General features: G+C 35.8%; 1 protein-coding gene across 3 annotated transcripts in view; it reads left to right on the forward strand.

Annotated features, from left to right (window-relative positions):
* The window catches only part of ZBBX (zinc finger B-box domain containing), a 116,693-nt gene that overhangs the window by 58,446 nt on the left and 44,784 nt on the right, over positions 1 to 13,463 (forward strand). For all 3 annotated transcript variants that reach the window (XM_043594971.1, XM_043594973.1, XM_043594974.1), the window contains 3 exons: positions 2,499 to 2,657; positions 8,224 to 8,398; positions 12,807 to 12,927. In XM_043594971.1, coding sequence (XP_043450906.1) covers positions 2,499 to 2,657; positions 8,224 to 8,398; positions 12,807 to 12,927 — 455 coding nt within the window. The remainder of the gene's footprint in view (positions 1 to 2,498; positions 2,658 to 8,223; positions 8,399 to 12,806; positions 12,928 to 13,463) is intronic.

The following is a 13,463-nucleotide window of genomic DNA, read 5'->3' on the forward strand; positions in this document are numbered from 1 at the left end:
AATGTAAGTTACTCTAGGAAAGAAAATTCCCATTTGTTGGCATTTTATTTTTACCAAATTAACAGAACTTTAAGATAATCAATTGTAGCACTTTATTTTATTAATTATCCATGATGTTAATCTTATTTTTTATCAGTAAATTTAAAAATGAAATATTTTTTGTGTGTGTGCCATTTCAGAGTCCCTTAATATCCTACCTGAAAATGTTATAGCAATTAATTGAAACATTAATAGCAGGATTCGTTTTAGGACAGGAATAATCTTTGTTTTGTGTTAATATATTTGGATAATTCTGTGTTGATAATTTTTTATAAAGTCAATACTATTGTTTTTACTACTTTTAAGAATGTGTAAAATGAAAACTAGACATTCTAATCATCTTTGAAATCAATAGATCTCTATTCTAGGGAATTTAAAATCAGGCTTATATTGGATTACTCCTTTTTTAAAAAAAATTGTTAAAATACAGATATTTCTGTAAGGGTAAAGCATTACCATTTTTGAATTTCTTTTAAAAATAAGGATTATATAGATCTGTATAGGCTTTTTGATGATCATTGGGAAAATTTGGAGCAGATGCCACAGGTATTTATACATCTGTGTGTGTGTGTGTGTGTGTGTGTGTGTGTGTGTGTATGTGTATCATAGATCACATTGGTCATTTTTCTGTTTTTAATGTTTACTTATTGAGAGAGAGAGAGAGAGAGAGAGAGAGAGAGAGAGAGAGAGAGAGACTGCATACATATACATGCAAGTGGTAGAGGGACAGATGGAGAGGGGAAGAGAGAATCTCAAGCAGGCTCTGCACTATCAGCACAGAGCCCAATGCGGGGCTTGATCTCATGAATAGTGAGATCATGACCTGAGCTGAAATCAAGAGTTTGACACGTAACTGACTGAGCAGCCTAGTGCCCCCACATTAGTCATTTTTCATATATAATTCATTAATTCAGTGTGAAATAACACTAATTAATTTTATCTTAAGTGATTTATTCCAGAATGAGATTGCAGTGAATTTTAACAGATCTAAAAAGGTCATAACTGGAAAGTTTCAATGTAATCTTAGTTATTGAAATAGGTAACTAGATGAAAATTTAAAAATAGGAATATTTCCATGGAAAGGTACAAAATAATTATTTCTAATCCTTGCTGAAGTTATTCTCTGTCTTGAGGACATTTGCTAATGGAGTAAGACCTATTGCTTGGTTTTCTAATACCAGGTTTTCAGAGAGCCTCATCCTGGTGAAAAGTAATATTTTTACTGGCAGTTGTTTGGTTCAAGCTCAGATGGGATCCAGAATCCTGCAGACTCTTTGGGCAGACCAGGGTAGCTGCTGATAGGAGAACTCTCAGAGACTAGGGTCTTTCCAAGAGTTGCCTGTTCCTTTTCAGTTACTCTGAAAGCATGTGGAAAGGTTTCTTTTTAATCTTTTTCTCAATTATATATTTTATTCTTCAATTCTTCCTCTCCCTCCTCCCACCATCTCATTTTTACTGTATGTTATATGTCAGGCACTCTGATCACCATAGAAATATTTAAGGGAACCGCTTTTGCGGGCGAAGAGAGGACAGAGACTCCATAGAAATATTTAAGAAGACGTTATTTTTTCCTTTTGTGAACTTATGTGGTATGATGTAATAAATATCAAAAGGTGATGTAAAATCAGTATTGTGTGAGCTGGTAGAGATCTACTTTGGGTATGAAGAGAGTACAGAGGATGGGCACCTCACACAGCCAGAGGGAAGAAGGCAAGGCAAGGTTCCTGGACCTTGAGAATAACTTGGGATGAATCTAGAAGAAGTAGGAGTCTGCCAGGTAAAGAAGATGTACAGGATAAAAGCCCTCCTTGGTAAGGGAAACTCATGAGCAAAGATATGATATGAGGAACAACTTGGAGTTTACTAGGGAACCTACAGACAGAGGCACTTCCTGATGTGCACTTTTGAATACCTAATACTTGCTAAAGATGTTTTATCAACAAGGGATGCTCATTACTGCTTATTCAGGCTCCTATTAGATTAGCTATATTTAGTTCTTTAGCCATGTTGTGCACAAAATAGCACATCTATCTATTTGGGGTTGGCCTAGGAGAAAGGCTATGAGTCATTAGAATTATACACACCTGGGGTCATTTCCCAGCTCACCATGCCACCCACTCACCATGTGACCAGTCCTAAATTATTTAAATCATCAGAGCTTTTATTCCTCTACCTTTAAAACAGAGGCAAAAATAGTTATGCTTTAGAGTTGATGTGAGGATTAAATGACATGTTTTTAAGATCCTTAGGATAATAAGAGCACAAACTAGCCTCTCAATAGATGGCAGTTATCACTATTATATTGGATGATATCAATGTTAATTTGTGTTTTGAAATATTAAATAAAATGTATTCAATTTTACTAATCCTAGAATAATAAAAATATGATTTAATGTATCTAAGTTACTTAGGCTGACATATTAGTCTTTTAAAGTCATATTTTGCTCCTTTTTTAACAGGCAAAATCTCAAATATTATCCAATGTATTGGATGTTGCCCATCGGTTTATCAAGGATATTAATCCAGATGAACAGAAAGGGGAGAATAATTCTGTAAAAGAGATTAGTAAAAGTCAGCATAAACCCAGATCTCTTCCTCTGCAGGGGAGCAATTCTGAGGTAAGCTAAGTAAAATATAGTAGACATTTTCATGTCCTACATGATCATGGAGACTGTCAGTTATAGATGTAGCTAGAGCTACGGAGTTTTGCAGATTATTTTACCACATTGTTATTTAATGTTTGAATTTGTTTCTTTTTACAAATGAAAAATACCTTGACTGTAAAAATCCTTTTAAGGGGACTACTTTGATTCCACTGAATAGTGATTTTTTTTATGAATGATTCTTTGACCATGTTGCTTTCTGGGCATTTCCACCATGTCAGGAAATGAATGAGTATTTGGGAGAAACACACACACACAAAATGCAATATAACAATTTTATTGTAGTCAGGATTTCAGAGAGGCTAAAAATACAAAACATTGCCAAGTTTTAGATGACAGGCAATTTATACTTATTTAAAATTGGATTTATGCCAATTTCTTAGTCATTATTCAGATTGGCTACTGATCCCATGATGTACTAGGTAAGCTTTCATCAGCTCATTTCTGTATTTTATATTAGACTTGTATTGATTCTTTAGAGAAACAAGCTTCCTCAAACTTGAATCTATGTAATTATCCTCACTCTTATAGATGCCACTCACCTTTGTTTCCACTGTAGTTCAGAAATAGAAACTTGGCGAAAGTCGCCCAACTGTTACTTGGTGATAGAGTCAGGCTTGAACTTCAGTTTGTTGAGTTCCAAACCCATGCCTACAGAACATGAAAGAAAACATGCGTTAATGCTAGTAGGACTTCTCTCCCAACAAAGAAACAGTGTTTGAACTGTCCAGGAAAGTAGGTGTTTTTACATTGATTTTACTTTCTAGTAGACCTGTCACAGGTGATTGTGAAGAATCACTGAACAAGTTGTAGCTTCATTATTATAACAGTAATGTGTTGAGGACTGACTATGTGCCAGGTACTGTTCTACATATTTTACATGTATTCTCTATTTCTCACTCTCTCTTTTAATTTTTTAGTGTTTATTTTTGAGAGAGAGAGTGTGTATGTGAGCAGGGGAGAGAAAGAGAGAGAGGGAGACACAGAATCAGAAGCAGGGTCCAGGTTCTGAGCTGTCAGCACAGAGCCCAACTCAGAGTTCGAACCCATGAACTGTGAGATTGTGACCTGAGCCGAAGTGAGACGCTTAACTGACTGAGCCCCTCAGGTATTCTCTCTTTTTGTCCTTTCTTAATTTTTCTTTCTTTTTTTTTATCAGATGAGAAAATAGTGACAAAGATCAGTTTTTATAAATTCCCTAAGTTCCATTGATAGTGGAACTTAGATTTAAATTTAGGCTGTCTCCAAATTACTTGCTTTTAGCCACTACACAGAGGCTGTGGTTTTGAGGGTTTCTCCTTCATGCCTGCCATTTTATCTAATTTATCTTATCAACAAAAACGGTGATAAATGAACAGCTAACATTTGTTAAACACCTTACACTAGTCATTGTGCTTAATCTTTTAATTTATCCAATAATCACAATAATCATATAAGTTTTCCATTATTATTTCCCCATTTAATGGGCGACAGAGGCAGAGAGGAACTAAGTATCTAGCCCTACTAGAAAGCTTACTCCTCTTGTCCCCATAGGTGATGTATATGCTATGAAGGTCCTCCACTTCTTGTCCTAACTTAAAAGCTGTCAATTCAATGATTTCATCCAGATGTGTACATTAGAATTAGCTGGAAAAACGTTAAAGAAACACACATGACCAAGGTCAGCCACTTTTTGGGTGGGTCCAGAGGTGTGGTTTTAACAACTGCTCAGTAATCGTGATGTGAGTACTTCTGGTTGGACATCACTACTCTCAAGCCTTGGGTGTGCAGCTGGACTCAGTGCACACACTGAAGAGATAATTCCTTTATGTGCTTGATGCCCTTCTGGGCCAAGGAACGGTGGTTCTCTAGCTGTAACAAACATCAGAAGCACTGGGGGAGTTTGTTAAAATGTGGTCTTTCATCTAGAAAGTGGGGATAGTATAACATATCTTGCAGGGATATCATGTGGCTTAGAGGGATAATGAATACACAGCACTGGGTTCCATGTGCTCTTTCAAATTTCCTAGTCCCTTCAGAACTGGGCAGAGTCGTGTTGGGCTCTGAGTGCAAGTGGCATAGGGCAGTTCTGGGCTCAAACATTTATTTATTTTTATTTTTTACATTTATTTATTTATTTATTTATTTATTTATTTATTAATTTATTTTTGAGAGACAGAGAGAGACAGAGCACAAGTGGGGGAGGGGCAGAGAGAGGGGGACACAGAGTCTGAAGCAGCCTCCAGGCTCCGAGCTGCCAGCACAGAGCCTGACGCGGGGCTCGAACTCACAAACCGGGAGATCATGACCTGAGCCGAAGTTGGACACTCAACCTACGGAGCCACTCAGGCACCCTGGCCTCAAACGTTTAAAAGCCAATGTCCTGTCCTCTGACTTTTCTTATCCTGCCACTACTGTGAGGAACCCAAGTATTCCGAAGGCTTAGCTGTAAAATAAAAATGTCTTATGTCTCCAATTCATTGGTTGGAAAGAAGCTGCCCTGGAGACTTCCTGGAATCACTGCATATTTAAACCATTTTGTAAGAAGCACTGAGATTTCAGGGTTTCTTCATTAGTGCAGTACAAATACATACACTCACATACTGATTACTGGATTCTCACTTCTAAAATTCAATATTTTCTTTTTTTACCTTTTTTAATGTTTATTTTTGAGAGAGAGAGAGAGAGAGAGAGAGCGAGCGAGCAGGGGAGGGGCGGAGAGAGAGAGGGAGACACAGAATCGGAAGCAGGTTCCAGGCTCTGAGCTGTCAGCACAGAGCCTGACGTGGACTTGAACCCACGAACCGCGAGATCATGACCTGAGCCAAAGTCGGAAGCTTAACAAACGGAGCCACCCAGGTGTCCCTAAAATTCATTATCTTCACACTAAATTTACCTCTTCTCCGAAGCCTATATAGATGTCACCATGGGTGACAGCACATCTTCTAGCTTTCCAGGTGATCCAAGAACTCTGATCTTCTGTAGTCCCTTTTCTTCTTCCTCTGCATGTCCAGTTGGTTACCATGTCTCATATAGTTTAGCATCTAAAAACTCTCTTGAATATTTGGTTACTTCTATCCTCATTTCTATGCCAAATACTGAAATTAGCTTTTTGTTGAAGTGCAGTAGGCTTATAACGTGGAAAATGGATTTCATTCTCTCCCTTTCTAGAAGTCAATAATTATTCCAATTTTGTTTTTATGTATTTCTTTACACAAATATTAATATGTTCGACGCTGCTCTGAAAATATACTTTCTACACTTAACAATGTGGTTTTTTTATATAGGTACATTCTATAGCCTTCTCATTCCATATAGTGGTTAGAAAACACCCCATTTATTAGATATTAAAATGACTTTAAAATCTAAACATTTAAATTTTAAAATTTTAAATTAAAATATATAATTTCCACTGACCAACATTTATGCTATTTGGGTTTTTTGCCAGAGCAAACTATAGCATAAAGAATAATTTTGAAAAATATTGTTTTGCACATGTGTGTGTGTGTGTGTGTGTGTATCCATATGATAAAATCCTGAAATTCCTAGTTGGAGAGGGTCATACATTTGTAATGTTGATAGATATTACCAATTAGCTGTAACATTTTAACTGGTTCCCTTGCATCCAAACTCACTAATCCTTAATTTCTCTCTCTGCCACACTACTGTGTAGGACTCTTCTGTGGCTTTGTGTTTTCATTATGTGTAAGTCTAATTTCCTCTGTCTGGCAGCAGGATCCTTTACGATCTGCCCCAGAGTACGTTTTACACTTTATATTTTCTCATATCTTAATTTTTACTGTTGCAGTGAAAACTGGTAAGTTCCCTGCCACTGTGCTGTTTGACTCCATGTTTTAGCGTATACACCATTTCCTGTCTCTGGAATACTATCCCTGCCACCTTTTGCCCGTAAAAATCGTGTTTATCTGAATTAAATACCCATTTCTAGCACCTGTTTCTATTGTGGACTTTTTAACCTGTGTTTCTGTGGCCAGCAGCTGGCACAGTGTCTTCAGACTCCCAGATGCTTTTTGTTAATATTTAAAATTTTGGACACATATTTAATACTCTTTTCTCAATTATACTCTAACAGTCTTCCCGTTTATTTTGCAATTAAGGGGTGAACATAGAGGATTCTACTTTTGTATCTAGAAGATACACAGTGGAGATTTAGTAATTTGATCAGTGTAGGTAAATCCACGTTGCTAATTCAGCATCGGTGTGGACTTTATTTTGCTTCATTTTCTTAATTTGGCTGTTTTCTCTGATTGACTGGATAACTGCCAAATGCTGCCTTTATTTTCTTCTGTGTGTTCACAGAGGATCTCTATTTTGTACAGAATTCACCCTTTCCTCATCATTATGCTAAGAAGCATGCAATGTTTCATATACATTAATTAATTTGTTCATTCAACTGACTTTTAATGAGCATCTATTTCATGCCAGGCACTGTTCTTGGCACTGAAGAAAAAGACAAAGGGCTGGATCTCATTACATTCTAATGGGAAGAGACAGACAATAAATAAACGTATAGAGTAAATTCACACAGAGACGCTGTTGGGAGAAAAATAAAGCAAATAAGGGAATTGAAACTGGGGGACACCAAGGGGGTATATTTGTAGGGTCATCACCCATTCTCTGAGTAGGTGACAGCTGAACAGAGACCAGCTGAAATGAGTGCAATGGCTATGTGAAAATATGAAGTATCATTCCAAGTGTTAGATATGGCTAGGGCAGGACCCTCAACAGAGTGTGCTTCATGGGCTCCAGGAGCTGCAGGAATGTAAATTTGGCTGCAGCCCAGTGGAATGAAGTAGGAATGGAAGGAAGTGAAGTAGAAACAAACAAACAAACAAACAAACAAAGGGTTATGAGGTCCGTATGGTCTTGTAGGTCCTAGTAGGAGGCTTCATAAGAGTTTCATAGAGTCATTGGAAGGTTTTGAACATAGGAGTGACATGATCAGATTCACATATTAAAAAAAAACTGCTCTAGGGGCGCCTGGGTGGCTCTGCTCAGGTCATGATCTCACAGCTTGAAGGCTCGTGGGTTCGAGCCCTGCGTCTGGCTCTGTGCTGACAGATCAGAGCCTGGAGCCTGCTTCCGATTCTGTGTCTCCCTCTCTTTCTCTGCTCCTCCCCTGCTCATGCTCTGTCTGTCTGTCTCTCTCTCAAAAATAAATAAGCATTAAAAAAAATCTGCTCTCTCTCCTGTGAAGGGGTTGCAGACAGCAGATTGGAGGAGTAGAGGAGTGAGATTCATGGCTATGCCGCTTTCCAGGGAGAACACTGGTAAATGACATGATGATAAATCCTCAGTTGAAAGCTCTAGTTTTTAATAATTTTTGAAGAGACCATTTATAATTGCTGATACAGTTTTAAAGAAATCAGTAAAGCATATAAATAAGTACAAACTAAAAACATTCCATTTTTAAGTTTAAAAGTAATCTATGATTCAAAATGCCTAATAATTAATGCTGCCTGTATTTTAAGATACAGAAAATTTAGTAAAGCACACTTAGATGGACTTTTAATTGGTTTAGGTAGACGTTCCAACCACAAAAAGAGCAGAATGTTCAAATCCAAGAGATAGGCTCTTGTGTGAAGGGTCATTTGATGAAGAGGCTTCTTCCCAGTCCTTTCAGGAAGCTTTAAATCAATGGAGAACTGGACACCATGATGACGACGAGAGTCAGAACTTCCGTGCGGCAAAAGCAGGTACAGCTATTTTTTTTTGGGGGGGGGACAGAGAGAGACAGAGCATGTACGGGGGAGGGGCAGAGAGAGAGGGAGACACAGAATCGGAAACAGGCTCCAGGCTCCGAGTCATCAGCCCAGAGCCTGACGCGGGGCTCGAACTCACGGACAGCGAGATCGTGACCTGGCTGAAGTCGGACGCTTAACCGACTGCGCCACCCAGGCGCCCCACAGCTATTTTTATAAAATGAATGTTATAAAATAAAGCTGAGTTTGTTATTCTCTGTGAGTATAACTGCAGTGTTCAAAAACTATTAGAATTGGGATAACAGTTCGCTGTAACTCCTTAAAGGAGTATTCACGGTACAACCAGCGGTTAGTGGTTTAGTATTTATGGAACCCTGACCTGAGCACTGGGGAGATTTGCATTTGTTTCCTGTGTAAATTCAGACTGTCAGATGAGTGGAGAATTGAATGCTTTCAGCTCCCCAACTCCTGGAAGAAAGTTTTGTCAGGACAACTGTTCCTTTATTGAGCTGTAATTATACATAAAACAAGAGGATCTGTGAGATAAAGAAGTAAATAACTTTTTTTATATGTGTCTTGAAAAAATATATTTCAAGGATTCCTATAAACTTAAGATTTATCTTATTTTTTTTCTGTTTGAGGGGATATTTCTTGTTTTTATTTTTCCTTGATGATTTTTGCACCCACATTCTAGATATCGAAAATTGGATGACTGAGGTGCGTACTGTCTCTGTTTTACATTTCCTGGTATCTCTTGAGGAACATCATACTTTTAAGAGTATTTGGTTTATTGATTTTATTACTCAGAATCTTGTAGAGACTTCTGATAGCTTTTCACTGAAAATAAAATGTTAGGTAATACATTTTAATCAGCTTTCATCTTCATTGACAGTATCCAATTTTATTATTTTTATTTCATTTTTTTTTTTCAGGGCAGGAATTCTCCTGATTATTCATTCTTTATGTCAAGGTATCACATACCACCTTCCAATTAGAATTGGACTTTTTACTGAGTAATGTTCTCCTTGAAATATTTTTCCCCACACTTGTTCATGCCACATCAATTTTGTTAATATTTCCCAGATTTTATTTATATACTCTCTTTGTAGCATGTACCTTAATATAACTTTCATTGCCTATGTTATTTTATGTGCTTCTTATATGAACTTTCATATTTTCATGTATTTTTTACTTTTCTACTCCGAAAGGGACTAAGTCTTCTATAAACGTACCTTTCTGATTGTCTACTTTGAAAGACATAGAGCTTAAAATAATAAAAGGACTGATCTGATAAATCAGATAAGGTCAAAGAAGAAAAAAATTTTCATAGTGGATATAACTACATTATAAGAATAATATAATGATTATTTTAAATGATTTGGTCAGAACAAAAAGTTAACCAAGAAGAAAATGAAAATAACCCAATCCAACCATCTAGAGGTAATCAATGTTAACATGTTGTTACATATTTTTCAATAGACGCAGTGGCACAAACACACACAAGTATAAATGGGGTGACACTATATATGTTACTTGTAACTTTTTTGCTTAGATTCTGTCATGGATGAATTTACATATAAATGCAATTATACATCAATTATAATTGTAACTGTTGTATAATATTCTGTATGCCATTATGTATTTAATCAGAATTTTTTTTGATGGATATTTTGTTTCTGATTCTCACTATTGTAAAATAAGTTATGATCACCATATCAGCTATTCATTTACTTGTACAGTTACCTTAAAATAAATTTATAAATGCAGAAATGTTGTATCAGTGGTTGCTCAGGAGAAATCATTAAGATGAGGACTTTTGTTGATAGAAGTGATTTTTTTTTTGCCCCAGAGTATTATATATGACTATGTGTTTATTATATGTATATGCTTATAAATGCTTTTCTTTTTCCAAGACATTAAATGGATAAAGAAAAATAAATATTTACAAAATTTGTATAGCTTATGGAGAAAAACAGAGCAGTAAGCACCATTCTTTCTCTTCTTTTCTCCTAAGAGATTGTCACTGATCTGGATTGAGTATTTCTTCTTCTCCTTTTTTTTTTTAATTTCCTTGTAGTTTACTGCATATGTGTATCTAAACAATATATTGTTAAATTTGGATGTAGCAAGCAGAAAGCTAGTATATGTATTCTTTTGCACCTTGTTTATTTCACTATTATTTACTGAGATTTATCCTTGAAGATGTGCATAGTTGTATTTTATTCATTTTTACTATTTGATAGTTTTCTTTTATATGCAAATACCACTATTTGTTTAAATGTTGATGGTTTGGGGAGTTGATTCCCATTTTTCCATTACAAACAATGCCGTTATGAATATTTTTGTACAGGTCTCCTGCTATGCATGTGCACACATTTCTAGGATGTCTGGTCCTGGGACTGAAATAGGTGGATCATGGGATGTATATGTCTTCGACTATACTAGATAAAACTGAATTATTTGCCAAAGGTTTTATATTGGTTTATACTTCCCTGCAGTATTTAAGAGGTTTGGTTGCCTCCCGTTATCATTAACACTTTGTCAGATTTTTAAATTTTTGTTGGTCCGTTAGAGATAAAATGGTATATTTACTCTGTGTAACTCAATACAAGTGTTATTGAGTATCTATTTATATGCTTCTTGGCCATTTAGCTTAGTAACACATTTTGAATTCCCAAGTTTTCTAGTTATTTCTGTTATTGATTACTAACTTGAATTCATTTTATGTGAACTCCCAAGGCTCATTTCCTTCAGTGTGTGGAAGGCATGTTCTTACAGTGGCCTAGAAGGTTCAATGTAATCTGAAGTCCATTATCTCTGTGATTTCACTTCCTGTTACTCCCATCCTGGCTTACTCTGTTTCAACTCCACTGGCTGCCTGGCTGTTCCTCAAACACCTCATCAAACACATCAAAACATATGCTCACCTTAAGAGTTTGGCACTGTCTATTGAGAAAAACACCCAACATCCCGCTAATATGAACAAAGGGGCATCTCACACAAATTCTCACAAAAGGTAGCTAGAGAACCATGAAACGAGGGAGCAAACCAAAACCTAAGTTACGTATGTGGCACTTTTCAAGGGAGATGAGTTTCATAGATCCATGCGTTCTAGATTTGTTTGCTATAGGCAATTCTAAACAATGGCTATCTTGTTAAATGCATTAAACAGATAATATTCTCCATACATATCATTAATCTATTTGCCAGGTGCCCCGTTATTAACATCTTAACAAGCAAACTAACCCTGGTCACCCACCATCTTTATTTCCTGGGAATGTACCGTTGATAATGGGAGAAGGGTGAATCCCAGGCCAGATGCTATACCTTCTTCCTACTCATCACCTGACAGATCTAGGGGATCATCTCTCAAGCACAGTGGCTCTTCTCTATGACTAAACAAACAAACAAACAAACAAACAAAAAAGCGAGTCCTCATTTTTAGTTTCAGCTATCCTGTCAAGAAATACTTTGTTTTGCCCTGGAAAGGGGGACCTGTAGTGGGGGGATCTCCTTTTGTTCATGTCCTTAACTTCTTTTCTTTCAGTTTAGTGCATTCTGATGGTGTTTCTCAGAATTTCCTCCAATTGCTTTCTTCAACACAGCTGTACTTTGTGGGGAGAATAGGGATAGTGTGACTTACATTCTTTTGGTTTATTTCTCTTGCTGGTATTAGGCTATTTCTGGAAGCTATTCACTAAAGGCTATGGTATGAGGTTGGGACTGTTCTCTAGGTTCAGTCTTCGAAAATAATTTTTCCCATCCTTACTATTTCTCTTTCTTCTCCTCCAACAGGATGGTCAGTTTGGAGAGATGGGTAGTATCTAAGAGGGTGGAAAGACTGGTAATCCTGGATTTATACTGCTTTCTTTCCCAAAAACTCCATCAGTTTTAAATATCTCTGAATAATGGTTTTAATTTAGTAGTACTTCAGAAACATCTTAAGCATCTGGAAGCGAATTGCCATGGAGTTATAAATTCATGAGGACAGTTGTCTCCTCCAGGTGCCATTCTGAGTTATTTATTTTCCATTTCCCATAATGTGTAAATATTATTGTCAGTGGCTATGATACATACCTTTATGTGTGTGTGCATTTATAGAATATATAATGAATCTGCTTGTATTTATCTTTATCATTTAAAATAATTAGTTGCTTTTAAAAATGTTATGAATCATAAGATTCTTTCATTTCAAGGGATTATTGAAGAAAAGTGTCTATACAGTCCTTTAATAAATTGCTAACATTTATTACTTGTGCATTTATTAAGCCTAGAACTATTGATTACATAGATAAATATCAAAGCATATTTGCTTTAAAATTGGTGACTGGTATATCTTGAGAGACATGGTAATTTATAGACAAGTTTACATTAATTTTGCACATTATACTTATTTTTATAGACTCATTGGGAGAATGTGAAGTACAAACTAATCTGAAAATTTGGAGAGAACCACTCAATATTGAATTTAAAGAAGATAGTCTTTCGTATATGGAAAAATTATGGCTTAAAAAACACAGAAGGTATTTTCTGAAATTTTGCATTATTAACAAGAAATATAAAAGCTGTTTCTGTTCCTGGCTTGTGTGACATGCTTTTTTGTAGCAGTTTTATATGTGTGCTTCACATTTGCATAAATAATTTTAAAGCAATATTAAATCCCTATGAAGCTTCTACTGTTCTAATAAGGATTTAAATTTTATTTATGTATGTGATGCATCATTCATTTAGAGTTTGCTATAAAAAATGCAAATGTGTATGTGAGAAAAAGACACAAATATGGTATAGAATTTAAGAATAATAGCAAAAATAATGCAATAAATGAAAGATTACTTTGAAAAGGTTTGCTCTCATTTTTTACATTAGCATAGACTTGTGAGGCTCTATTTTTCAGAATGTACTTTTAATTATACCTTTAATATTATAGTGTTATTAACAGTATTCAATTATTTTACTCAAAGAGTATATCATTAGCTGTGACATTTCATAAATTGTTTAAAAGTCAAGCTATTAAATATTGGACTAAAATTATTACTAATTACATGTTAGAGTCATTCAT

The sequence above is a fragment of the Prionailurus bengalensis genome, chromosome C2, assembly GCF_016509475.1.
Source record: "Prionailurus bengalensis isolate Pbe53 chromosome C2, Fcat_Pben_1.1_paternal_pri, whole genome shotgun sequence".
NCBI lineage: Eukaryota > Metazoa > Chordata > Mammalia > Carnivora > Felidae > Prionailurus > Prionailurus bengalensis.